The sequence below is a fragment of the Aphanomyces astaci genome, assembly GCF_000520075.1.
Source record: "Aphanomyces astaci strain APO3 unplaced genomic scaffold supercont1.80, whole genome shotgun sequence".
In the NCBI taxonomy this organism is placed as follows: domain Eukaryota; phylum Oomycota; class Saprolegniomycetes; order Saprolegniales; family Verrucalvaceae; genus Aphanomyces; species Aphanomyces astaci.
Window position 1 is genome coordinate 60920 of NW_009798343.1, and position 26511 is coordinate 87430.

At 45.6% G+C, this 26511-nt stretch overlaps 6 protein-coding genes across 7 annotated transcripts in view; all 6 read right to left on the reverse strand.

Annotated features, from left to right (window-relative positions):
* The window catches only part of H257_16094 (hypothetical protein), a 14959-nt gene extending 9614 nt beyond the window's left edge, over positions 1 to 5345 (reverse strand). The window contains exons 1-8 of the mRNA XM_009844422.1: positions 4569 to 5345; positions 3247 to 4107; positions 2069 to 2418; positions 1582 to 1670; positions 1165 to 1266; positions 950 to 1031; positions 720 to 828; positions 493 to 638 (exon numbers count right to left, since the gene is read on the reverse strand). Coding sequence (XP_009842724.1) covers positions 493 to 638; positions 720 to 828; positions 950 to 1031; positions 1165 to 1266; positions 1582 to 1670; positions 2069 to 2418; positions 3247 to 4107; positions 4569 to 5301 — 2472 coding nt within the window. The 5' untranslated portion in view covers positions 5302 to 5345. The remainder of the gene's footprint in view (positions 1 to 492; positions 639 to 719; positions 829 to 949; positions 1032 to 1164; positions 1267 to 1581; positions 1671 to 2068; positions 2419 to 3246; positions 4108 to 4568) is intronic.
* A 456-nt stretch (positions 5346 to 5801) lies between these two features.
* H257_16095 (hypothetical protein) lies at positions 5802 to 7042 on the reverse strand. The gene is made up of 3 exons (XM_009844423.1): positions 6743 to 7042; positions 6469 to 6693; positions 5802 to 6402 (listed from the first exon to the last, which is right to left on the reverse strand). Exons 1-3 carry the CDS (start codon positions 7004 to 7006, stop codon positions 5857 to 5859), a joined length of 1035 nt encoding a protein of 344 aa, XP_009842725.1. The 5' UTR covers positions 7007 to 7042; the 3' UTR covers positions 5802 to 5856.
* A 1675-nt stretch (positions 7043 to 8717) lies between these two features.
* Positions 8718 to 13203, reverse strand: H257_16096 (hypothetical protein). The gene is made up of 12 exons (XM_009844424.1): positions 13081 to 13203; positions 12970 to 13035; positions 12647 to 12913; positions 12226 to 12580; positions 11630 to 11795; positions 10972 to 11319; positions 10782 to 10916; positions 10379 to 10553; positions 9666 to 9858; positions 9282 to 9511; positions 8980 to 9225; positions 8718 to 8916 (listed from the first exon to the last, which is right to left on the reverse strand). Exons 1-12 carry the CDS (start codon positions 13132 to 13134, stop codon positions 8782 to 8784), a joined length of 2370 nt encoding a protein of 789 aa, XP_009842726.1. The 5' UTR covers positions 13135 to 13203; the 3' UTR covers positions 8718 to 8781.
* Positions 13204 to 13232: 29 nt separating this feature from the next.
* Positions 13233 to 14397, reverse strand: H257_16097 (hypothetical protein). The gene has a single exon (XM_009844425.1). The coding sequence runs from the start codon at positions 14284 to 14286 to the stop codon at positions 13297 to 13299; it is 990 nt and encodes a 329-aa protein (XP_009842727.1). The 5' UTR covers positions 14287 to 14397; the 3' UTR covers positions 13233 to 13296.
* Positions 14398 to 17775: 3378 nt separating this feature from the next.
* H257_16098 (hypothetical protein) lies at positions 17776 to 22019 on the reverse strand. Its single transcript, XM_009844426.1, has 12 exons — positions 21840 to 22019; positions 21494 to 21763; positions 21086 to 21437; positions 20881 to 21016; positions 20371 to 20477; positions 19820 to 20072; positions 19500 to 19634; positions 19220 to 19394; positions 18925 to 19117; positions 18356 to 18579; positions 18040 to 18285; positions 17776 to 17966 (listed from the first exon to the last, which is right to left on the reverse strand). The coding sequence occupies exons 1-12, from the start codon at positions 21978 to 21980 to the stop codon at positions 17826 to 17828; spliced, it is 2373 nt and encodes a 790-aa protein (XP_009842728.1). The 5' UTR covers positions 21981 to 22019; the 3' UTR covers positions 17776 to 17825.
* Positions 22020 to 22553: 534 nt separating this feature from the next.
* H257_16099 overlaps positions 22554 to 26511 on the reverse strand; it is an 8981-nt gene continuing 5023 nt past the window's right edge. The window contains exons 7-11 of one of the 2 annotated variants that reach the window (XM_009844427.1): positions 25926 to 26138; positions 24616 to 25167; positions 23928 to 24164; positions 23314 to 23433; positions 22554 to 23226 (exon numbers count right to left, since the gene is read on the reverse strand). In XM_009844427.1, the coding sequence (XP_009842729.1) occupies positions 22675 to 23226; positions 23314 to 23433; positions 23928 to 24164; positions 24616 to 25167; positions 25926 to 26138 (1674 nt within the window). In that variant the 3' untranslated portion in view covers positions 22554 to 22674. The remainder of the gene's footprint in view (positions 23227 to 23313; positions 23434 to 23927; positions 24165 to 24615; positions 25168 to 25925; positions 26139 to 26511) is intronic. The other variant, XM_009844428.1, reaches the window with a different exon arrangement.

Below are 26511 nucleotides of genomic sequence, written 5' to 3' on the forward strand. Positions count from 1 at the left end.
GAGCTCTCCGTGTCGTCCGTGATGAGCTGGAACGCGCCGCTGCCGCTGCTTTGGGGGGTCGCCGGCACCCGTCGCTTGAACAGAGCCTCCGAGCTTTTCACCTACAAGGATTGTCTCCATCATTGTGGTGTCCAGGCATTCTGGATGGCACTGCAGCTGGGTGTAGTCGGTTTTACTATATATATATATATATTTGTATGAAGCCAAAGACGGCAGCAGGTTTCCAAAATATTGGAATATCAAAACTCTTGACATGGAAGGAAATATGATATAGATACATATATGTTTGGAGCAAAAACTGCATATATATATAATATATTGGATATCAAAACAAAGAACACAACATATGTATATATATATATGTTTGGCGCCAAAGACGACAGTTTCCAATATATATATATATATATATATATATATGGAGCCAAAAGATTTGGGGGAAATGAAAGAACATACGATATATATATATATATATATATATATATATATATTTACCATGGCCTCACGCTCTTTGCTGTATGCTTCACGCCGCATGCGGTCGTTGTTTTGCACACTTCCCGTTTGGACTTGAATGCGTTTCTTCAGATCCACGTCTTCTTTCAGAGAGATGGGCGTGCTCTTGATGCGGTCGTAAATGCCGCCTATGTACATATATATATATATATATATATATATATAGGTATTTCACGAAAACACGAAATTAATATATATATATTTGAGACCGAGAAATTCAGGGGCCAAGTCTTCGCCGTTATTGATCCCGCGGTTGTTGCGAACAAAGCCTTCCTTGGACATGCGTTTTTCTTCGGGAATCGACGGGTTGTGCAAGTCCTGTATGGGTATAATATATTTATATAAATATATATATACGATGAAAAATATAGATGAAATTTTTACATATATACATGAGGTTATCTACTCCGAATAGTGTTCAACATGGACAAATTCTTACCGTTTGAAGCATGATCACCGAAAACGACAAGATGAACGCCGTGTCCGCCGACGGAAAGATACCCGGGTTTTGAAAACAATATCTACGCATGTTAAATAGGTGAGAATATACCGTGAAATAGATGAAAAACAAACGAAAATAGATGAAAAACCATGAAATAAGCGAGCACAACACATGCTGACTAGAGAATTCTTAATACCACAGAGTCAACATACCGTTCCGCGAACTTTTCCATCATGCGGTCAATCTTTTGCGATTCCCCTGGCAACCGAAACCCAGCCAGGAAGTGCCGAATCGCTTCGTCCACTTGAAGCCCCCTACATATGACGGACGACGCATTATATATTTTATTTATATATTATTCAGTCAAAATGACTCAAGAACACTACATTCGCAAGAAAAGAAATACAAAAAAGTACAAAATAATATTGAACAAATCACGATTATTTAAATAATATTCTATCACGATGCACCATGTAGAGGCCGTATGCATGCATGCCTAGAAACACCCCAAACACCCCCAATAGAATAGATCCCTGAGAAATGTCATACTTAGTAAATGTCCACAGATATTCATGAGTTTCACACTTTCCAAATGTCTACCCCGACCCCGACTGAACGATCAAACGTACGTGTAGTCCATCATGTCGACGAATTCATGCAGCACCTTGAGGCAAAACCCATTTTGGTACTGCACTTCCTTGCCCAGGTAGTCCCCCACCTATGAAACAACACATCAACCCGTCATTAATATATATATATATATATGCTTATATTAATACATATATATTAATATATATATATAAATATATACTAATATATATATATATATTTGCTTATATTGATATATATATATATATATATATATTTGCTTATATTGATATATATATACATATTTGCAATGCAATTCTTAAACATCAACCCGTCATATATATATATATATATATATAAATTATTACACATCACCAATTCAGAGATATTTACATGTATGTTGTTTGCAAAACCATTATTCAACCCCACCCACCCACCCGACAGATATATATATTTGCATATACCATTGTTCGGCATCACCGTGATTAATATATATGCAAAAACTCCTCGTAATAACAATAATAGTACCATCGTCTTATCGAGTCGGTTGCTCTGATCGTGCAGAAACTTGGCGACGTGGCGAGGGGTGTTTTCCATGTACTTTTTCGCGACGAGGAACTTGACGCCATCCGTGGGCTTCAAATTGAACTTCAAAATGCCCTCGGCCAGCTCCTCCTGCAGCCGCTTCTTCTTATCGAACGCTTCCACGGCACTCATGCCAAAAGGCTGCTTGGCCACGACCGTCACGTCCTCCGCCACGTCGTCGTCGGCCCCGTCGTCGTCATCTTCCTGGAGCATTTTGTCCATCTTGCGCTTTTCGTCGGTGAAATTCGCTACTTTCTTCAACGACCCCACCACCGCCGTCAAGCATTCGAGGCCTACACAAATCACATATTTATAATAGGATATATATATATATAGTATATAGTAGCAAATACAGTTGTCGCAAAAAGGTTGGCAATCAGACAGTAATACACAAAGACGAGGGAGGGTACTGAACATTGTATAGGTTGTACAAGGGAGGATATACCGTAGTAGTAGGCCTCGTCAAACCATATGGCCTAATTTACTCCAAGCACCAAATTTGGGGTAAAAGAAACCAATATACAATCGATGATATATCGACCAATCAAAACACCCACAACACGAATCAAGTAGCCAATCAAATTACATCCACTCTTGGACCAAATATCCAACATCGACTTTGTGTAATTGAAAATGAGTGTGCAAACATATTGTGCTTTCGAGTGAAATTTCATTGTGGTGTGGTGTGGTTTCTCGTTGGAATTTAAATCGATTTGATTGGCTACTTCAGAAAAGTTCAAAATTATTAGCCAATCAAAACCCATTTCTCAATGAAATTCAACCAATCAGATCGATTTCGGATTGGTTTGGTCGGCGCGATTCGATTGCACCCCCTCCCCAAATTTGTATATCAAATCTACAATACAAAGAATCGATCGATGTATTTGGCGAATCATAGCACAAAGCACCAAAGTGTGGGGGAAATGAAACACCATTTCGTGTATTGTGCTTTCGAGTGAAATTGCATTGTGTTGTGGTTTCTCGTTGGAATTTAAATCGATTTGATTGGCTACCTCAAAATTATTAGCCAATCAAAACCCATTTCTCAATGAAATTCAACCAATCAGATCGATTGTGGATCGGTTTCGTCATTCAAATTTGTACTATCAAATCGACAATACCTTTGACGACAAGTGCCGTGTCCTGAACTTTGCTGGCTTGTTTCGCTGCGTTAGACGACGTGGGTTGGGTCGACTCGAAGCTTTTCTTGCCGCCCTTGGCGATTTTGCTGATGGCGTCCACAATTCTCTTGAACAAGTCCATCGAGTTCCAATCGCAATCGTAATTTAAAAAGATCTCTCCAAGGATAGATCCATCGAGGCAGATCTGCTTGAGCACTTCGAGCACGAGCAGTTTGTGCTCCAAGCTCGAGTTGTCGCTTTCCAGTAAGCCCAAAAATATGTGCGTGATAAATACTTCCATTTCGCTCTTCAGGTGGGCTTTGAACTGGGCAATTAGCACCACAAACACACGCAGACTCAGCTCCACGATCTGCGTGTAGTTGCTCGTGCAGTTCTGGAGCAACGACACGCACAGGTACTGCTTGATCAGCGTCACGAAGCGGTCCCGAAATGTCGGCCCGCCGCCGTTTAAAATGGACAGCAAGAGATCCAACGAGACCAACTTGCTCTGAAATGCAAACGGGTCGTCGCTCCCTTGCGGGGGACCGGCGGAGGTCGTCGCCGCCGACGACGACGAGGATGTCATGGCCGTCGCCGCCGCCGCCGAATCTTCGGCCAGCGACCGCATCGAGATGCGACATAGGGACCGGAACAGCAGGAATGCATCCTTGTGGTACAAGGAAGGAAATGTCGAGGGTGCATGCGATGTCGATGTAGGTGCAGATGTCGTCGTCGTGGTAGGTGCAGGAGAAGAAGAAGGATCGACGTCGTCCGAGACCAAGTCGGCTGTGCTCGAATTCGCCAAACGAGTGTGCACCCGGTGCAGCACCGCGGCATGGAGGTGCAAGGTCCGCGCCACGTCTACGTACGTATACTACCCGTCAGGAGACGCATTTACGAAAACACAAAGTACATATAGACAATAGTCCTATTAGCTGAAACGAGTTTGTTATCATATAAATATATAGAATTCCTGTGATCTTTGAAATTGTAGACAAAAATTCAAAGTGTCGAAGAGATATTCGGATATATGAACGAGACCACTATTGTACAGTTTATATATATATATATAAACTGTATATATATATATAAACTGTATATATATATATATATATATATATATTTGTTCGGAAATATGGATACTGTACGATGACGTTCAAATGTAATATATATATATATATATTAGTTCCAAAACGATGGAAATGATTGCTTATTATGGCGTTAATAAAGTATAATGACGAGACAATATGTTAAATAACACAACATATATACATAAACAACCCAACCATTCAAATCAACAAATAACCATGCTAAATGCGTACCAGGGTACATGGCGTGGTCGGACTCGGCCTTTTCCGCGGCATCCACGCCGTCGGCGGCATCGTCGGGGAGGCTGTGGTTGGAATCTTCACGCGCCTCCACGGACGCGACAGCTTCAGGCGGCGGCGGGACGGCGGCGACGTCGTTCACATGCAAGGTCTCCTCCATGTGCTCCATGCGCTGGAACACGACGTTCACCATTTGCTGGAGGGTTGCCTTCGCCACGGTCTGGTTCATCGTGTTCTTGCTCACCAGATGAATATGGTAGCAAGCGCGGACCGACTTGAGCAGGCTGTGCTCGTGGACTTCGCATGTTCGACTGGTCACGGCTTGGAGCACAGCTTTTAGCACCTGGAGCTGCACTTCCTCGTCGTGGTGGTCGTTACAGCTGCAAATGCACGTGACAATCGCGTCCATGAGCGTCACTTTGGCCGCGTCCTCGTCCTTTTCCTTCAGCGGGAGCTTGGCCATCGTCGCGGCATCCACGGGGCCAGCGCCACGGAGGTACCCATACGAAATGAGCTTCTCAATGCAGTCCAGCGCTTGCGACGCTTGCTTGGGCTGTCTGCCGAGGATGGCAAGGCAGAGTGGGTAGAATATCTCCGCCTCGTCCGGGCGCGCCGTTTTCCCAGCGATCTTCGCCAAGACACCGTCGAGGGCATCTCGCAACTCCTTTTGCGCCCTCCCCGTCAACTTGCGGATCTTCGAATACGACCTTTCCACCAACGTCTCCATGATGATGCTGCGCTGAAAATATCTGGGGTGGTGTTGTTGTGCGCTTGTTGGGGTGGGGTCGTTTCAGATGAAAACCTGTGATACTTCATATTGTTTAGATCGAAATATACAGGTTTTGCATCAGTCGGCGCCAGAACAAACGATGAGAAAGATCAGAGTACTTCCATGGCCTCCTTCATGAGGCGCTGCTGCTGTCGTGGCTGCTGCATGTACACATACCTTCCAATGTACTAGCTGCGTGAGCGCTAGCGCGCTGCAATTTCTGTAGCGACCTCGTCAACGTCCTAGCACCACCTATGACCTTCCAACGTCGCTGCAGCGCTGCGCAGTTCGGGGACTCAACTTGGCGATAGCCATTGTGGCTACCAGCACGCCCACACTTGGCTCCTTGTAATCCTCGCCCCTCTACACGCCGCCGGTAGACCGAAGTGCCATATTGGCACACCACATATATCATGTCGACCTTGAACTAGTCGCTTGAATTCACAACCATTTCAAAATCGACTCGACAACTACAGTACATCATCCCTTAACACGATCCTACTACCAGCACAACTATGTCTTAGCAAACTCGAGGGCTTTAGCAAGTGCGCATTGAAGGGATCGCTCCATGTGCTCGACCGTTTGAGCACATTCGGACGTCGGGGAGGTCCGCGCGATGGCCGCCCACGCTTGGACTTGCGGCAGCAGCGACTTTCGAACCTCGGCGGCTTGTTCCTGCAGAGTTGTCCGCAAGAGGTGAATGTCGTGGGTGTCAATTATGTCTGGAATGGGAATGCTGATCGAGTACGCGGCGCTGCCGAGGCCGCAGGACGCGATGATCTCTGGAAGCGGTATCGCCGCCACGGACGGCATCACATCTTCCCATCCATCGCCATTGTCGTCGTCGTCGTAGAGCAAAGGAGCGGGGCGAACGAGGGCGGCAAAGCAGTCCTCGACTGTCGGCACGAGAAGCCCGCACGTGTGCTGCATGCTGTCCACGTGCGCGAGAATGGCGGCGCCGTGCATATCCACTTCACGCTGCATGTGATCGAATTGCATGGCCAACATGCGCGTGTCCGTTCGAGTCGTCGTGGCATGTACATGCATGTTGTGGTCGTGCTACGAAGAAATATGGATTATGTCGGTGGGTTGGTTGGGTTTTCATGGTATCCAACGTTACTGTACCGTCGCGAGCATTTCCGTCCACTTGGATGGAATGGCACTGACGGCGGCGCGCAGTTGCGGCATGCTTCCCCCGAACTTGACGTCCCAAGCGCGGAAAAGACGGAGGATATCAATGTTGTAAAGCTGTTTGACGTGCAAGACGCGGCAGATCGGGTGCAGCTGTCCCACGAGCTCGATGCGAAACGCCTTTGATCGGTCGAACAAGCATTCCCATATTCGGTGGATCTGGAACACGGTTCAGAGAATTGCGCATGGCTGAGAGGATAAGTCGTACGTTGCACACAGCGGGATCGTTCAACGAGAGCGCGTGGAGAATAGCGGAAACCGCCTTCCGACACGAGGCAACTGGATTCGCCGCGTACCGAATGCCGCTCTTGACAAGGTTCACGGCCTCTTCCGGTGTCAAGGCATTGTCGTCTTGGTCGCGATCACACTGACCACCTCGCTTCCTCTTCATCGGTCGTCGTCGTTTCGTCGGCAGAAGAAGCATAGTTAGTCCTTTGTCCAGCGCCGACGCCGCATCGTCGCTGTCCATCATGATGTTCTTGGAATGGCGGTAACTGGCAAAAAAGACCAACGTTCCGAGAGTGAAGTCATTTATTTCGAAAGAATAGGAATGCGTCATTTATTATATTTGACAAAATATAAATGAATGCTTCTTTATTTCAAATATCCGGATGTGAAGGTAAATTTTCGACATTTTCTGGATTAGTCGGCGTTAAGGTCATATATGTACCACGTACTTCGAAGTACTACGTAGTAGTAATACTGTACCTCAGGTCCATAGGTAGTAAGTACTGTACTTCATGAGCAAGTTTGCTGGATAATAGGTACACCAGCACTACCTACTACTGTACAGTACTTGCATGCCCGACTCAGACACCACCTCCTATCACACGAAACCAATTGAAATCACTTTACAACCAAACTCACGTTGCCCCTCTCAAATCGATCCACGTGCTTCAACGTACATATGTTATCTTGTCAACAAATCCGATAGAAGATTCTATATCCATAGAAAATTTACATACTGTACGCCGCCAGACGCCGAAAAACGGTCAATAAATCTGGATACTGTTCAGCCAAGACGGAAAAGTTGTTTCCAGCCCAACCCCCCCCATCCCCCTTCTCCAAGCTATGTACAGTACTACTGTAGTATACTAGTACAGTACATACCTCATTAACAAACACCATTGCCGAGTCCACCTTGTATGGTCATATTGTACACGACAAGCTTCGTATCGCCAATACCACGAACAAGGACATGAAGGATGTATCACCTCGTACAACATGACTACACATCACCAGCAATACCGGGTAATTGTTGTTGGCGGTTTTCGTGGCTACCGGTAGTGCTTGTGCCTCGACGCATTTGTATATGTTTGAAATGTCCATTCGTTCTCGGCAGTCCAACGAGACTCACAAGGCCCCCCAGTCCCCAAGACTACAGGGCTCGAGTGCGATGTACTAGTAAGCTTGACGAGTGCAATAAAGCAACCAAGGGACGGATTCTGTCTGGGGGCATGGGGGCTGCAAATGTGTGACCGCGGGGGGGGCACCACACGAGTGTTGGGGGGTTTGGTGTGTTCGAGATGCCATTTGTCTGAGTGGACGAACTCTATCTCGGACGCAGCAACATGTGCACATTGACAGTGTTTATAGTATTCCATGTGTGTGTGCCTTGTTGGGAGTCTCCTTTGACCATAACACCTCTGAATATCATCGAAGTAGAACTGTATTGGATTCGTTGTACAGAATTTCCTATGTGTCTTCTTACAACGAGACTACCCCGAAGCCCCTGTACAAACGTTTATAGTTTACATCATTACAACTGCATGTAAAAAAAGCCACTTGTATCGTCGCACGGACCGCCTTCACAAAAAGTGAAGTTGATGTACAGTAACGTTATTGTGAATTAATTCGCTATAAACGTCCAAAATTCGCGTGGTTTGTCGAATCAATTTGGAATCACGCTGGAGTTCTGATTGGTTGAATATACACTTGTCTTTTCTGTAAAGGCCAATCAAATCCACTCAAAATTGGATTAGCCAATCGCGTCGATTCGTGAATCGATTATTCGGCGGCGCGATATTCGATTCAACCACGGGGTTTGGAAATTCGTATCGAATTCCCAATATTATTATATATATATTCTACTCTAAAAGTCGAAAGTCGTCAAACTGACCCCTTGCAAACGCGAATCTCTTGATCCGTTGAAAAGATCGTGGCTCAAATTATATATTCGACCACGATAATAAACCATATCGAATAAATATTAGTACACGTGACATATCATCGGTAGTACTATATCTACTAGGACTTTGGCCGGTCGCGCTTGGTTTCGCAGATTGCGTGAAACCTATGGCGAAAGTACGCGAGTTCGAGGTCTCCCACCAGTTGCTTCCTTGCATACGTTTCGTCCAGACTGGCCCATGCCCCCACCAGCACCTATAATTCCAATATGATATATATATAATCTTTTTTTCATCATTCACACATGTGGGGACGCACCATAAACATTGGCGCGTCCAGGAACTCTGGCGCTTCATCCTGCCGAAGCAAATGCATGATGTCATGCACTGCATTGGTGAAGAACGACTTCTCCATGCCGTCGGTGGACATAACCATGGTATCATGCAGTTCCTTGGCGAGGGGCAGCGGCGCCTTGGCCGTGGCTTTATTGATGTACTTGTCAACGATCTTCTTGGCGTTGCGCAAGACGATTTGCGACGACGGCAGCCGTCGAAACTCTTCGACCTACCAAGTATTTATATATATATATCCTGCACAGCCACAAACATTCGCACACGTACTTCTTCGAGAAAAATGAGATTCTCGGCCGCGTGCTGGGACGCGAGGTACTTTTTGAAATTCGACATGTATTTGGGATGCCCGAGGACTGAATCAAGGTGCGGCAGCTCCAGCTTGCCGCTATTCCTCGCTGCTGTCATGTCTCGCACAAGTTGCGGAATCTCCAAGTCGGTCTGGAGTTCGTCGTGGATGGGTGACGACAAGTACCGTAGCAACGAGTCTTGGAGCAGTCCTACGCACATCGTTTTGCAGCAACTGTGTCAGCAACGTGGAAGGAAAGAAAAATCACTTTCATATATTTGTGATTTTAGGAAAATACTCTATAAATCAATCACTTTCATATATTTGTGATTTTAGGAAAAATACTCTATAAATCACTTTCATACCTGTTTTGACCTTGACGATCGCCGGTTTGAACATGTCCATGGTAGGCATCACGAGCTTGTCTTCAATGTCTTGGCGCATCTTTGTGCTCATGTCCACTTGTAATCGGGCGTTGTCACTGAGGTACTTTTTATACAATTTTTTCGCCGTGTGCTGCATGTACTCGATGCCTGGCAAGTTGGTGTACTCTTCCACCTGAAGCAGCACAATCAACATGGAAGGTAAACAGCTATATATATATATATGTAGCTGCTTCTATAAATATATTTATGCAGATAAGGAAACAGTTGTAAAAGGTAACGGCCAAAGCAACAAGTCATCAAGACCATACCATATTCACGTCAAGTAGTGCAGACACTTTGCGTCATCGATGAACGATCAAGAGGGATCATTGAATCATTAAAAACCAGTAAACATGATACAAATAAATATATATCTACATAAGTAAACATATATATATATATATAATTAAATATATATAGTATACATATACTAGTATGTAGAAGTAAACATATACTAGTATATATAAATAAACATATACTAGTATATACAAGTAAATATATATATAAAAATACAAGTAAACATATACTAGTATATATAAGTAAACATATATACATATATATATATACATATATAATATAGGCGGACACAGATTTATTTCCTTTAAAAGCCAACGGGGAAATCAACACGTCACGAACCCGACGAGGGTGCTTACATCGTCAATGAACGCCACATAGTGGTCTTTTCCGCGAATTTGGAGAAATCGCTTGAACACGCGGTGGCCGATCTTGTCCTGGAGCAAAAGCAAGGCAGTGTCGTGCTGGATCGTGTGGGCTTTGGCAATGTTGGCCATCAAGCTCGTGGGCAGTTCCATGGCTTTTTGAAGAAAGCTACACACGGTATGATCAAATATATACAGTATATATATATATATATATAACGTAACACAAAATATATGAAAAAAACATTTGATGATCGTATAATAAAACAACGAAACTGAAACATCGATATTTATATATATATATATATATCGATGTTTCAATCTATATATATATATATCAGTCAGGTTATTGACGCCAACATGTCCGTTTCTGACAATATATCACTGAAGTACATACATGGACGAACTCGTGGCGTCCAAGTTACTCAAAAGCGCGTCAATTTCCGAGGCCGACACGATCGGCACATATGACTCGAGTTCGTCGTCGTCCAGTGAACTCTCTTGGATGTAATGCACGTACGTCCCCGACGCGCTACAACATCATTGGAACGGTGTCCCACTTAAAATGGACAAGTATGCGGCACTACCTAAACTTAGGCCACACGTCGGCTTTGATGGCTTCCATGGCCACGTATTGCGAGTCGACAAACATGGTGGGATCGATTTCGTTGCGGTCGAGTTTTTGAATCAAGTCCATGTGGATGGACTGGCGCAGGTGGATGTGCATCTTGGCGCCGTGGCGGATGTACGTGTCGATGATCTTCCTGGCTCGGGCTTGGACAAACGACTGGTTGGGAAGGCGCTTGGCGTCTTCCACGTCCAAGTGGAACATGAGGTTCTCCAGCGTCATGTTTTCCACGCAGTAGCTCTTAAAGTACCGCAGCTTGACTTCGTTGGTCAGCACGCTCTGAAACGACTCGCGCATTTCTTTCGAGCTACCGCGCAAACCATGTCATGACGACGACGACGACGACGGAACGATGTGCGCAATTTATATTTGTCCCATCGATATATTCGAAAAAAGAAGTGCACCTTGAGAAAAAAAACAAATTCAAGAACCGTCTAAACCAATCAAATCACAAGTTCTGTCGAATTTCTGCCAATCCAAACTTCCGCCCAGTCCAAAAAACACGTACTAGACTAACAGTAAGGATAGTTGTAAAAGCTTAAGTTTGATCAAACGACTACCTGGTGAAAAATGACTCCAAAGTCCAGATTTGGGTGAAAAGCACAATATATATGTACCGGAGTTGGGGGGCGTGCAACGCGCCGAGGGCCGTGGACAACTTGGAAAGCGGCTTTTCTTCCAGGGCCACGAGCATTTCACTGTACAACTTATGCCTTCGAAAGCGTGGAAACACATCCTTTTCCAAATCACGCAGGCACAACGCCTGGGCATCCGAGTACACTCCTGCAATAGTGCGTGGGTTAAATTAGAGTCCAAATATATTGTGTGCTGAAATATGACGAGGGATTACGCGGCCTTTTTTACATCTGTACATACGTATGGGCGCAGTTCCGTGCCACGATGCATGATTGGTAGAAAACAATCACTCTGAAATTTTCAGCCAACCAGACGCAATTTTTGACAGATAAGTGGATAAAATCAAGTAGCTCGGAACTGTTTTCAGCCTATCAATATTTCCACTTTTTTAATTCATTTTCCATCAACACGAATTTCGACATGATTCTAAGTTCTACGAACTGCATCAATTCTCCTCTTTAAGAAACACTATTATAATAGCAATTTGGAGTAAAGGAACCCCTCCATCGAAGGGTCCCAAAAAGTGTCACGGAACTGCGCCCATACGTATACACATACACCAATGATATATCCTTACCGGCGCTTTGAATTCCATTGGGACTGTTAAACGCGGCGCGAATGACCTTCAGCATACCCGTGGGTACGCAAATCGGCGTGGCCGCGCTCGGGCTCAGAAACTTGTCATAGATTTTCCGGAGGACCTTGTCCGTGTACTGCGACGACGGCAGGGTCCGGAGGTGCTGCGCGTCGGCCCAAAACAGTAGCCGCTGGGGAGCGTACGGAATCTTGTCGGCGAATTGGATCATGAGCTTGTGTGTCACGGGTTCGGCCAGCACGTCCACCGTGAACGCCATCGACAGATTCGTGTGCAAGTCGGAGCAAATGGATTGGCGCCGGTACTTGGCAGGGTTGGATAAACTCGTGCGCAGGGCCTGCCACGTCACACAACCATAGCCACGTCACACAATCATCCCACGATGATGACACGACGGACGTACGCTTTCCGTGGCGGCTTTGACGAGTTTGCGCTCGCCGTTGGGCTGGGTGTACTTGATTTCCACGAGCGCATTTCCTGCCTGGATGTGCTTCTTGTCTTTAGTTGCTTGGTGCTCGGCCAGAGGTGTCATGGGGGCTGACACGGGGGGGGAGTATGTGATCGGCAACGTCGGCGTCGAGTCGAAAGGGCGAACGCAGTCTGGGGGCACGGAATTTATCCTGTGGAGTTTTTTTGCAGTCGGCTCGGGCACCGCGTACGCTTGGCCAGCCTACCCCCCATAGTGTTGTGAGTGTCATATGAGTATGGACATCACGACGACTGAACCTTTTGTCGATATCGATTCAAGTTCAACGACCGTTCGCTGCTCATGTGCTGAGAGGGTGCATAGTCCTAGTCGTTGTCAAGTTAGGGCAAAGCGTAGTTAGTAACCCGTACGTCAGAGTGCACAGCGGCAAAGGACGTCGTAGCCCGGGTAAAGATGCCCCCCATGGCCCACACTGTGTCTGTCGGTTGCACAAAACGCACGTCGTAAAGTACTACTCGGTGCGTGAGCAAGTGGGCTATTCTTAGAGTACGAAACTCCACCGTGGGAATAAATAATAGTATATTAACAGTTGTGTCGTCCCAAGTTACGAGTAAAAACTAGTTTGTTTAGTCGAATGCCAACGACCGTTCGCGGTGGTGCTGGGCACAGTACCCGTCACATTGTACTTTAGCCAGGCGGTTGCAATAACTCAACGTGCACACTTTGCCGCGGCGGTGCACTTCGCAGAACCCGCCCCCTCGATCCGCTCGGACACACTCGTCCACCAGACACCGAGACTTGCCGCCATGTTGCGCGCACGTCGACCCTCTCTGGGCCCCCCGCGGGCAACCCTCGACGCTGCACCGCTTACCGCCTCCATGCCGCCGACAGAATCCACCGCCCTGGCTGCTCTTGTTGCACCCCTCAAACTTGCACCGGACTCCACCCCCGTGGGCTTTGCACAGCCCTTGGGACTGGGTGGCCTTGTTGCAGTCTGGGATCCGACACCGCTTGCCTCCGCCGTGGCCAATGCACAAGCTGCCACCCTGGACGCCTTTGGCGCAATGGGCCACTGCACATCGCCTGGCACCCCCGTGCTGTTTGCAGTACCCTCGATGCTTGACAGTCTCGTGGCAGTGTACGTCCAAGCACTCTCCCTTGACTTCGATGGACTGGGGCTGGCGACGGTCGCCTTCGACATGCTCCGGTGTATGGGTCGACGCGGCCGAGCTGGTGGCGGGCGACAGCATCGCATGTTCGTGTGTGACTTCGAACGACGTCACATGGTCATGAGGAAGAATCGACAGCGGTGGCAACGAATGCTCGATGGGATTCAGCATATCTGAAATGGACGGGAGCCGACGAGAGGCCTGTGAAGGACGATACTGCTGATGGTGATGATTGTGGATGTCGTCAATGGGGTCATCGCGCTGGATGTATGGAGTCGGCAGTGGAAACACTGGCGTGGATGATGGTAGCCACGCATGGAGAGGCGGCAACATGTCCTGATCAAGGTACTGATGATGTGTGCGAGACATGGGAAATGTCGAAATGGCAATCACTGAGACAGCTGGGCCGCCGACGAATCGGGAAAATGCACCGACTAGGGGGGACATAGCATCCCACTCGTCAACAGCTGGACAGTTGAAGGGAGAGCCGAATTATGTCCACAGCTGGTCGGAGCATGTTCCCTCATTACATAGTATTGTACTACAACTTTGTTTACGTCAAATTAGCCTATTTCGCAGCTTACAATTTTGCAGTGTGACGGCAACGACCGAGGTATTTGGAGGACATTGTGAACTTGGCACTGTAAAGATGCCACTGAGTAAGAACTTTTGCATTTGGATGGATTAGTAGGTCGCGTTTGTTACCTAGGTCGAATAAGTGTTCAAACACCCAAACTTTAGGTACTGTGTACTGGTAGGTAGTACAGGAGACGATTGATAGACTTACCAACTTACCGCCCCCATGCTATATTGACGTGGGGGGGGTCATTCTGACATAGTCGAGGCGCCATGGCTTGGCAATTTCGTCCATGACTCACAGGTTCACGCTAATTGGCGTGATGTACATCACCATACATTTGTGTGTAACAAGGTGGCCACGCAAACCCGCCTGTCCGTGCACCTGCTGGCTAGACGCCCACACCCGGCTCTACCGTAAAGTACCACTGTCCCGGACACGACGACAAACGTACCTCTTAGTGGGATGGTTGGTTCCAAGAAGGGTCCCAAGCAAGGGGTTGACAATAGTTTGCTGGCATCTTCGTCGTGCCAGGGGTATTCCCATCCTCTATCTCAATATGGCTGTACGTAGTTGTCAACCTTCCAACTTTAATCATCAATCCGACACGTGCAAATGAATCAGCACTTCAAGTACTAGTATCGGTCCAGTACTGATATTCCCTACATAATCTAGTTGTTTGTACCCCATCTTCTGGACACAAACAACAACACACCATTTTAACACAAGTGCAACGTAGCGGTTTTTGTATCTAAGGTTTGGGTGCAATGTGTTCATTTCCCCTTGGTGGGTTGGTATGGTTGTTGTATGGTGGGATGTTGCGGAACGTTGAAAATTCCGAAGTCGGTATGGAATTGGGATAGCGAAGTATAGTAGTACTACTGTACAGGTGTTGCATATCAGGCTGCCGGGGACTAGTACTGTACTGACTGGTAACTATCATACCGTGAGGCTCTAGTGTACTAGTATAGAGGACGAAGTATATAGACAATATATAGATTGGCTATGAGGAGGGGGTTGAGCGGCAACCACATAACGGGAAGCATAACTTTCTGCCAGTCCTGGGACACTACTGATGCAAGATGTGAGTTGTGATAGCGTGCCACCTGTGGCAAGTTCGGCCTCATACAGAGTGGCATCGTCGAAAGATGCGGACCAATGAAACAGAACGTACGGTAGATACACTTTGCAGTCAACCGTCTACAAGTATTATATGTACTGTACTTCGAAGTACTAACATTAGTACAATACTGGTATTAATACCGGTAGTAACGTTACTCGGATGTACTAGTACTAGTATGAATAATACTACCGGTATAAATAGTACGTATTTGCATTTGTTCTGTGTGTACTTACGTTTATAGTATTTATGTTGTACAGCGCCGTCGTGAGTTTGCAATGAATGACGACCGCTTGCTAATACCGGTAGTATCAACCGCTTTGCGCACACTCAGCTTGCAATCGAATTGCGGGAAGTAAGTAAGATTAGTAAAGTCATGTGACCAGAATACTCATCTGGCTGTAACTACTACTAGTACTAGTAGTATGTGTGCAGAGCCAGGGTCGTGGGGTTGTGTCCTAGCACCGCCTATTGCACCAGCTGTGCAATGTCGATGTATAGGCATTTAACTGCAAGTCTGCAGATAACTCGTCCAGATTAACGCCTTCACATATCTCCCTCAGCTCTTTCCAAATGACGAGCCAGAATTTCCAAATACAATAACTTTACCCTCGTGAAATGCATGAAGTACACCGTGCTGGGAGTTACCGGTATTGTCAGGTCGATTCGAAATTGGAGTTGGGTGCTCAATCGAATGAGCAGTACCATATCGGCAGACAATGGATCGACTAAAAATCAAAACGCAGAACACGAATCAGTGGCCAATCAAATCCACACTTCGACGAATTCAACATCGAATTAGTGTGTTATTGAAATTAGTGTGACATCGGACGAGTTAAGGCCGTGTTCCGACGCACCAAGAATCCGATTGTAGCATGATCATAGACGAAGATGTATATGCAGTAGCTGCATATCGTATAACTTTACTGGCAAGATTTCCACTTCACCATTCAAGGTCCATTCGATGGTGCAGCGACTTCGTAGCGGGTTTTTGACGAACACATTGAGTTGTGCAAGGAGAGATACAAGTAACTTGGTACCAACTTCTACAAGGATGAGATACAAGTAACTGCGTGTCTAAATTTACGTAGCTTTTGTCAGTTGCATACACATCAGTCGTTGACTCAGCGAGTGCGGAGCCCATTCTGCGCTGCAGGAATATAATTCATCTCCCTCCCACGAAGATGTACGGTCTCAACTGGTTAAATAGTTGGCTAAGAAGCACCATGTGATGGACCACTTGATCACATGTGGTCACAGCTGCGACGTTCCTTTCGTCACTGTAAGTACACTGTACTCGGAGAATAAATATAACACCCCGAAACCCCAGAAACCCCAAACTCCGAGTCATGGAAATGGAATATATAATTCAAGCAAAAATACAAGCGTCAAGAACGGAACCCAGCGGTCACAGTCCACTAATTTGTTTGCCAATCAGAGGCCTAAAAGTTTACCAACTGTTCCCGCTTGCAATCGTTACATAACTGTAGTACGTAGTAGTATTTCTGAAAGCAGAATACCAATCAATCCCTCCAAGAAACCAGCAAAATCGATGGTTTCCAGAATCCGGATTCTTGCACAAGAATCCGGTTTTTAGTTTTGTCAATCGAAGACAAAAAACCGGATTCCAGAGTCTGAATCCACGAAATAACCGGATTTTCGAAGTACAAAAGTTAGTGCAAAGAATCGATCGATGTTTGGCAAATCAGCACAAAAAAGTCCTAATTCTAGGTAAGTGCACATGGCGTAGTTGGATTCGAACAGGGCTCAGAGTCTGGCAACGTCTGATACCAGGCTGCATTTTCAGTCTACACAATACAACCCCAACGATCTTGTTTCGGGGTTTATGTGGCTGGGAGAGTGCAAGCATTTTTCCCTCGCGTGTGCCTGAATTCATAACCCCTTGATTTTGATTGGTCAATATATGAAACGACGACTGATCTCTGGTAATTGATTCGTTGGTGGTGCGTTTGTCTGTACGAGTTATGAATAATCCCGCACAATGTTTGATTGGACACGAGAACGCGCTCACCACAATCATTCAACTCCTCGTTTTACTACTATTAATAACGTTAGCTAGTAAGTCGACGGATCTCACACACAGAGAGTGACTATCACTCAATGAAAAATACTGTCGTTGAGGTCCGGTTCTCAATGGATTCAACTCGATTTTTCAATCATACTGTACCACCCAACACGCAATCCTGTTGAAGACGGATTTACGACCTTCCACGACACATAGGACTACAGTATGTTGTTTGTTACAAATTAATAGTGTATCTACATGACCTACGACGCAGCCCCGGATTGTCCCTGGCGTACAGACTTGGTCAATGGCACCACGTGCTTGAAATACGCGAGTTCGACTTCCCCGATCAGTTGTCGAATCGCATACGTTTCGTCCAACACAACCCACGACCCAATCAGTTGCTAAAGTACATCAGATTATATAAATGTATAATACTTTGGGTTATATATAAACTTTCAAAGGGGCCACACATACCATAAACAACGGGGACTCTAAAAAATCGTGCACCTCGGTGGTGCGCAATATGGACACGACGTCTTGAATCGCGTCGGAAAAATACCTCTTGCCAGCCTTGTCGACGTTTTCCACCATGTCGTCATGTAAATGAGCGGCGATGGGAATCGGTGACCGCGCCGTGTTGATGTTGATGTACTTGTCTAGGATTTTCTTGGCACTTCGGACCACAATTTCATACGACGGCAGCCTTCGAAACTCTTCCACCTGCCACCACAACACCAGCGTCATGACTTATATATGCATCATCGGTACCAATATATATATATATATTTACTTCTTCGAGAAAAATGAGGTTTTCTGCCGCGTGCTGAGTCTTGAGGTACTTTCGAAAGTTGGTCAAGTACGTAGGGTTGGACAAAATCGATTCCAGTTGCGGGAGGTCGACCTTGCCCTTGTCCACAGCACTCATCAAGTTGCGGACGAGGTCGGGGAATTCTTGTTTCATCTCGGAATGAATTGGTGACTTCAAGTACCGCACCAACGAGTCTTGCAGGAGTCCTGGAGTACAACATATAGATGTCTCGTTCAACTACTAGTCCTTTGTGTATGTCGTGAATAACGAATACTAGTATGGTCCAATCGATTCGAAACTGTAGCCGTCAGCAGCAGAATCGAATGTCTTACGAGAATAATTGATTGAAGAACCTCCTAAGCCAATCAAAAAATCACATTCTGATACATTTCTGCCAATCCAAACGTTTGAATCGGTCGCCCCCTCCGCAAAACCACACATATACTACTGTAGTATATATAAATATATACTACTCTTTGTATCATATACTGTATTTGGTGCGAAATGCCTCTCAAGTCATTTCCAAAATTTGGGTGCCATGGACAATATACCTGTTTTGACCTTGACAATCGCCGACTTGAACATGTCAATCGACGGTGTGTTGAGCTTGGCTTGAATGTCCTGGCGCATTTTGGTGCTCATGTCCACTTGCAATTTCGCGTGCTCGCTCAAGTACTTCTTAAACAGCTTCTTCGCCGTGTGCTGCATGAACTCAATGCCGGGCAAGTTGATAAACTCGTCCACCTAGATATCATCATCATCGAGATATCATGTATGAAAAATCATATCCACCCTTCCATCGGATGATTCTTTGTTCTTTTTCTTATAGCCACGAAACGAACCTACCTCGTCCACAAACACGACAAAGTGATCTTTCATCCGACTGGCGAGGAACTTTTTGAAAATCCGGTGCGCGATCTTGTCGTGCAGAAGCAGCAGCAACGTGTCGCGGTGGATCTTGTGTGCCAGCGCCACATTGGCCAACTGGTCCATTGGCAACGTCAGCGCTTTCGCGAGGATGCTACGGTACATGTTGGTTGTCATGACCATCATAAGTTTCGCATAGTTTGCAAGGTACTGTAGTGACAATATTAAAAGTATGAAAATATAAAGAAGAGTTACGCACTCGGCAGGGTCCATCTTGTCCAGCTTGGCGAGCACCGCCGTCATGTCGGCTGCCGACACATTCGGAACGTAATTGTCCCAGTGACGAGGGGTCAACGCGCTTTCGTGGATGCGGGCCACGTACGGTGGGTAAACCCTGCCAAAATAAGTATATACATGAGTCTTTACAAGTTCATATTGAAACCTGACAGCACCAACCAAAAATAATACCATCGAGTCAACACAGCTTGACTGGCATAACAAAAAGAAGAAAAGTGATCGACTATTTTAGCCAATCAAAAGTCTACATTTTTCTCAACGGGCAACGATATCGCATCTTACGAAAAGTCGTGCCACAGCTCCGTGCGAACGTAATCCAACACAAAGTACTGGACGTCGGTGAATGCGACAGAGTCCAACTGGTCGGCGTCCACTTTTGCGGCAAATGCCTCGTGGATGTGCGGCGGCAAGGCCACAAACTTTTTTGCGTTCGGTTTTAAATACGTCTCGTATACTTTTCGTGCCGATGCGTGGACATAGGACTGGTTGGGCAACCGTTTCGCCTCTTCCACTTCCATGTGAAAGAGCAAGTTTTCTAGCCACGAACAACTTCAAGTTGGGAAGCATCAACGTATATTGTCAAGTCGGTTCGAAATTGGAGTGGGTGCTGGCTGAATCGAATGAGCAGAAAAACCAAATCGGCAGACAGTCGATCAACCAATCAAAACCCAGAACACTAATCAAGTGGCCAATCAAATAATCTACTCTTCGACCACTTCAACATTGAATTAGTATGTGAATGAAATTCGTGTGACGGTTAGATACAACAAAGGATCGATCGATAGATTTGGCGAATCAGCACAAAAGCCCAAACTTTGGGAAAAGGCCAATACCCAAGGTCATGTTTTCAACGCAGTAGCTTTTGAGAAATCGCAACTTGGTGTCGTCAGTGAGTACGGCATGAAACGAGTACGGGTTGTCGGATCGCGGGTTGGTGGATCTACTTCAATACACATGTCAGACTGTTCGTTTTTCGAGTAACGTTAGCATGATACAGTACGAAAAGCAGTGTTTGGAAATGAAATGGATTGAAATTATATATATATATGGATTGAAATTATATACATATATATATGGATTGAAATTATATACATATATATGGATTGAAATTATATATATATATGGATTGAAATTATATATATATATGGATTGAAATTATATATATATATATATATGGATTGAAATTATATATATATATATGGATTGAAATTATATATATATATATATGGATTGAAATTATATATATATATATTATTTCAATCCATATCATTTCCAAACACCGCTTTATATATATCTACAATATATACATATATATTGTACAGAGATAATCGATACAGTCGTACTCGGTCGCGTGGCCTGTCTCAGACCTTGCTTCGCACAGCGCCTTCATCTTGTCAAACAACTTGTGCTTTTCAAAGCGCGGAAATACGTCCTTTTCCAGATCTTTCAAGCACAACGCTTGGGCTTCGAGGTACACCCCTGTCCATCCCCCCAATCAACCAATCAACCCCCTATTGCCCCTATAGATGAATCCTCTTGGGTAAGTACCTGCCGACTGAATGCCCCCCGGTCGGTCAAACTCGTCTTGGATGCCCCGGATCATGTCGGTGGGGACGCATATCGGCGTGGCCGCGTGCGGACTAAGGAACTTTTCGTAGATCTTGCGCAGCATCTTGTCTGTGTATTGCGCGCTTGGCAGCGTCCGGAGGTGCTGCACGTCGGCCCAAAACATGAGGCGCTCTGCCGCGTGCGGGATGGAGCTGCAGAATTCTGTCATCATTTTCAGCGTCACCGGGTCCAGGAGGACATCCGTGCTGAACTCGACAAACGCGGAGTCGATCACACTTTCTTGCACAATCGACGCGCGTCGAAACTTGGTTGGGTCGTGCAGGTGGGCACTCTAACAACATAAACAAACGACGTTGGAAACAACCGAAGTTTTCATAGCATGTTTACCTTCATCGTGTGCAAGCGGCGCCTTTCGTCGTGGATGGCACTGGAGAGCTCCGTCTCGCTCAGGACGACTCGGGGGACGACAGCTTGAGCAGGTTTGGCCGCAGGCGGAGGCGTGTGCAGCCGACATTCTGCCGGCATTGTCGCCCCCAGCTCCTTGGGGGTGGCAGCACCGGTCGACAAGAGGCCCATGCTGCGGCTGCTGTTGCGCGATGCTATCGGCAACTCGTGCACGTAATCGTGGTGCTCTTCGTGGCTGTCTTCGTCGTGGTGCTGGATGGGGTGTACATACAGTATCGAGTTGATTTTTATCGATTTGTTTCGAATGTCGTTTTCAAAGTGCACCTACCTCGTGTTGGATGAGCTTGGCCTTGATCAAGTCAAACAGATCGTGGTCGTCCAAGTTGCTCTCCAGCCCTTTCAAGTACGCGTCATGCACGACATGGAACGCTGCTTCGTCGTGCATTGCCGACGACGCCCCGCTGCCCATCGCTCTCAATGTGCTACCTACCCCACTGTGAAACGACGCACGGCTGTTTGTCATGAATTTTTGAAACGGTTACAACTGCGACACGAAACGGCCGGAGGCGCCAAGTGGAAACTGAGCCCAACCAACCATTTGGGCGACATCGTCGAACTAGTGTACTGCTGCGATGTGATGATGGTGTCACTTAGTTTCGACATACTCTTGAGCATATATGCCTTAATGGACAGAGAGGTTGGAATAACTGTCCTGGTAGCACAATATATATATATATACTCAGTACTCCCATGTACAGATTTGAAGGATCCTTTACTTCAACTTCGCCATTAGAATCGTCGAAAGCAACTTGTGAGTCGGGGAAGGCACGGAGTTCCGACACGTCAGTCAGTGTGGTTGGATAAATCGACCGTCATAGTTCCGATCTCATTGTGCTACCGCTTACCATATAATAGCGTCGGCATGCAACCTAGTTTTTCTCACCTACGGTACTAGTATATTACTCCGAGTACTTCGAAGGAATACTAGTACTGAGTAGTACACTAATGGAGCCTAAAACACTACCGTTGTGTATATGCCGTACATTTATAATACCCCAACGAGTGAAATATATCCAACTAGTATGTAGTATTGATTGGGGATGGTGCTCTATATTTTAATTAAAACTGTTTGTGTGTGTGTCGTCGTCTATCGATCGGCGTTCTTACGCAAACAGCGCGTGCAGCGCGGCTTGCTGGGCGGCACTCATAGACTGCCACACCGACTTCATCACGTGATCCGGCACCATCGTCCGCAGCGCATGAAGCGCCGCCTGCATGTCCTTGGCCACGGGCTGGTCGGGTTCAAACAGCTGCAGACTCAGCACCTCCGCAAGCAGACTGAGCACCCGCGGCACGTTGCTCGGGTCCTCCGACAGCACCTTGTGGGACGCCAGCACGGCCGCGCACACCCGCTGGATCAGCGCCGCACTCTCTTCGACGTCCCCTCGCAGCGGCAGCAGGGCCAGCCACTGCGTGAATAACGTGGACGGCAAACTGTCAAAGTGGAGCAGGATGCTGCCCAAAGCCGACACGGCGTTGTCGGTGGCGTTGACCATGAACGGCTCCCAAGCGTCGGCACTGTGTACGAGCGTCCATAGCAACTCCACCGTCGGATTTACATATGGAGCAAACGCTGCGCCTCCAAGACGAGCGCTCAGGCTGAGCCCGTACGATGCTGCCTGTCGTAATGGCGGGTACTCGCTCGCCACGCAATTCTACAAATATTTATATATATATATATATGTAGAATGGACAAAAGAGGTTGTATATATATATATGATGGTTGGTGTTGATGGATGTACCAGCAGAAGCGGGACAAACGTGCCAAGGTGGCCTCGCGCAGGTTCGCAGTGCTCGAGCACGTCGTCCACCAAGTACACGGCCAGTTTCCGATCTTCGGGAAGGCAGTGCGGTTGCACCATCTATTGACATATCAAGTCATTCCAACCATTTCACGAGTGTGTGAAACGAAATCGCATATTAATATACATGTTTATAATGTTGCCTTTATACTAAAAAATGAAATATATAAAAAAACTTTAAAATATGCAACCATTTTAAACTCATGTATATATTTTTTACGACGTGACACAAAACCGATAGATACTCAAAAATTGATATATATACTCTTCACAGTATTCATATTGTGAATACGTCAAAGTATATATATCCTATTCACATTCAAACATGATACAATCAATGCTGCAATCGTGAAGGCATAAGCATAACAATTCATACAGCATTGTCCAATGTGATTTATGCGATTCTGCATTCATATACATCATATTCCAAAGTGCTAGCTAGATATAACATATGCATACTCAAAAACAATATATATATATATATATATATAGATCACATTTTAAACGAATATATAGATAGTCGTGAAGACAATAGATATTTCTCGTCCACCTACCTCGAGCACTTTGTCCAGCAGCGTGTCTTGAAATACAGGAAAAAACCGCGACGGGTGTGTCTCGGCCAAATTGCCCAAGCAGTCGGCCAGAATAAATTGCAGCTGCGCTTCCGTCGCGTCGTTGTCGAGGTCCTCTTCGTTCTCTTCGTCGTCAAACTCTTCGATGGCTTTGCGGGCGCGGCGCACTGCACGTCGTTGAAAGCTCTCGGCAAGCACAATCAGCAGCCCTTCCACCAGCTATTTTAACCCACACAAAACAGGATTCGATCAGATCATATTCCGCATGTATGCATTACACTTGAGGTACTATCATCATGCATGTTGAAAATGAAGAATAATGGTATGAATTATATAAAAATAATGTATTAAATTACTTAATATACTTGTTTTATATATATATATATATATATATATTATATTGACAAATAGTAGAATTTGCTATCACGATCATGTATTCGATGATAGACAACAACGAACATTATGACAACCAAACAGTTATATACCACGTCGTAGCCATACATTCCATTTTGCAAGACCTTGCAAAAAAAATATAAATCCTTCCCAGCACAGTCAACCGAAACAATTATAAAATACAAAATGGTTTTCAACATTATTTAAAATAAAATAAGTAATAATAAATCACCCAGTACAAGACAACGTGGTCGATCAATCATAATAATCACGATACCTGCGACAGCTGGGCGTGGTTGAGAAGTTCGACAACATTAGTAGCTGCCGTCACTGGCGGGGGCGGCGATTCGCCGTCATGTTGCGGGTGCACGGCGTGGGAGATGCACATTTTGATGCTTTGCATGATGGTCATCTGGAGGTCGAGTTCGGGTTCTGTCGAAAGCGCATTGAGCAGGCGGCCGAGGGTAAACTCGAGCATCTGTACGACGGGGCTGAGGGTGTCTAGCGGACCTTGCTGCAGCAGGTGCTTTGACACGGACAGCACGAGCCACGGCATGGCCGAGATGGACGCGGCGCGGATCTCCGTGTGCACCGAGTCCGTCATGAGAGGCGTGAGCACCTGCGTCACCTGCTCCACATATGGAAAAAACGACTCTTTCAGGTCCGCCACCATGCTGCTGAGCATCTGGCACGCGGTGGCCTTCTCTTCGAGGATGGACGTGCGAATGCTCACGCATTTGTCGTTGATGTGCGCAATCTGAACGTCGTCGTCGTCGTCGTCGTCGTCTTCCATGTCGTCCTGGTCGTCCATTTCAAACTCGGCTTGTTGCTACAACAGACATGATGAAAAAATGTAGTGTCGTGAATGTACGAGATGGCGTGTTGAGTTCATATATATATATATAGCAACCTTCATCCAGCCTGTATATATATATATATAGGCTGGATGAAGGTTGCTTGTTTGATATATGGGCGGTAGTTTGGATATGAAAGTGATAGATATATATGCATTATATATATATCATTTGTCGTATTCAATATATGTAATGACCACTTGTATGAATGAAAGCATACATGTTGTACATATATATATATATATATATATATAGAATTTATACTGGATTCAGGTTGATTGTTCGATATAGACTGGATTATTGGGTTGTTGTTTGGATCAGGTAATGATCGATATATATATCATTACCTTACTCAAATAGCAACCCAATATATACAATGACCACTTGTATGAATGATATAAATATATGTTGTATATGTCTTGGTGTCAAATAATATATTTTGGGACTAGTTTTGACTGGAATGACGTGGAGAGACACGAGTATTATTTCATTTGATTCGTACAAGTGGGTCCTATTTTCATTTAAACAACAACCTTTTTTCCAGTCTATATCAATCAACAACCTGAATCCAGTCTATATATATATATATATATATATATATACACGTATAGCACGTTCAGAGTCCGCTGTAGACTAAATGTCCAGCCATATCACACGGTAAAAAAGCACAAAACAGGACAATCAAATATGTGTTATATACATTGAGACCCATTCAGTATGTACTACTACATACCATGGCGGCATCGAGCAGGCTTGGCATCACAACAGGCAAGTAATTGGCAAAGTGATGTGTCAGAGTCTTACACCATCGCGCCCACGCTTGCAACAAGTAGGACCGCAAGATCTCATCGTTGGCGTACTGCGAAGAGTGCTGCATCTGGGTCATCACGTCGAGAATTTCTGCGGCGTCACCGCCAAACACCGCCGGACCAACTGCTAGACCGACCTAAACATCAAATAAGTCTTATATTAGCCGTTCATTTATGTATTTATTTGTCTTATCCAATTCGAAATCCATACACAACATATCGTACTTATGATACTGGAAGTAGCGCACTAGACATGTCTGCTTCACAAATATATATAAAATTAATGACATTGAAATGGAAATAATACTTTATATGGTCAATAATACCGTGTTTGCCATACGTAATTTAAACGAAAAAAAATTATAATCTCACGTTGCACATTCGACGACATGGAACGAATCAATATCAAGTATATATATATATATATATAATTAAAGTCACTATTGCACATAGTTGAAATGGATAAAATTATGGTATATAATATTCCAATACTGGATATAATTTTTCATA

Excerpts from the sequence above, each read along its gene's own strand:
- H257_16095 (XM_009844423.1), bottom strand. The coding sequence starts at position 7,006 with ATGATGGACAGCGACGATGCGGCGTCGGCGCTGGACAAAGGACTAACT. Across the intron at positions 6,694-6,742 it reads ACGATCCCGCTGTGTGCAAC|ATCCACCGAATATGGGAATG; the intron begins GTACGACTTATC and ends ACCGTGTTCCAG. Across the intron at positions 6,403-6,468 it reads GGACGGAAATGCTCGCGACG|CACGACCACAACATGCATGT; the intron begins GTACAGTAACGT and ends ATTTCTTCGTAG.
- H257_16097 (XM_009844425.1), bottom strand. The coding sequence starts at position 14,286 with ATGTCCCCCCTAGTCGGTGCATTTTCCCGATTCGTCGGCGGCCCAGCT.
- H257_16096 (XM_009844424.1), bottom strand. The coding sequence starts at position 13,134 with ATGGGGGGCATCTTTACCCGGGCTACGACGTCCTTTGCCGCTGTGCAC. Across the intron at positions 9,226-9,281 it reads ATCTCATTTTTCTCGAAGAA|GTCGAAGAGTTTCGACGGCT; the intron begins GTACGTGTGCGA and ends AATACTTGGTAG. Across the intron at positions 8,917-8,979 it reads TGGACGCGCCAATGTTTATG|GTGCTGGTGGGGGCATGGGC; the intron begins GTGCGTCCCCAC and ends TTGGAATTATAG.
- H257_16098 (XM_009844426.1), bottom strand. The coding sequence starts at position 21,980 with ATGGGCAGCGGGGCGTCGTCGGCAATGCACGACGAAGCAGCGTTCCAT. Across the intron at positions 21,764-21,839 it reads CCAAGCTCATCCAACACGAG|CACCACGACGAAGACAGCCA; the intron begins GTAGGTGCACTT and ends CACCCCATCCAG. Across the intron at positions 20,073-20,370 it reads CGTTGAAAACATGACCTTGG|AAAACTTGCTCTTTCACATG; the intron begins GTATTGGCCTTT and ends GTTCGTGGCTAG.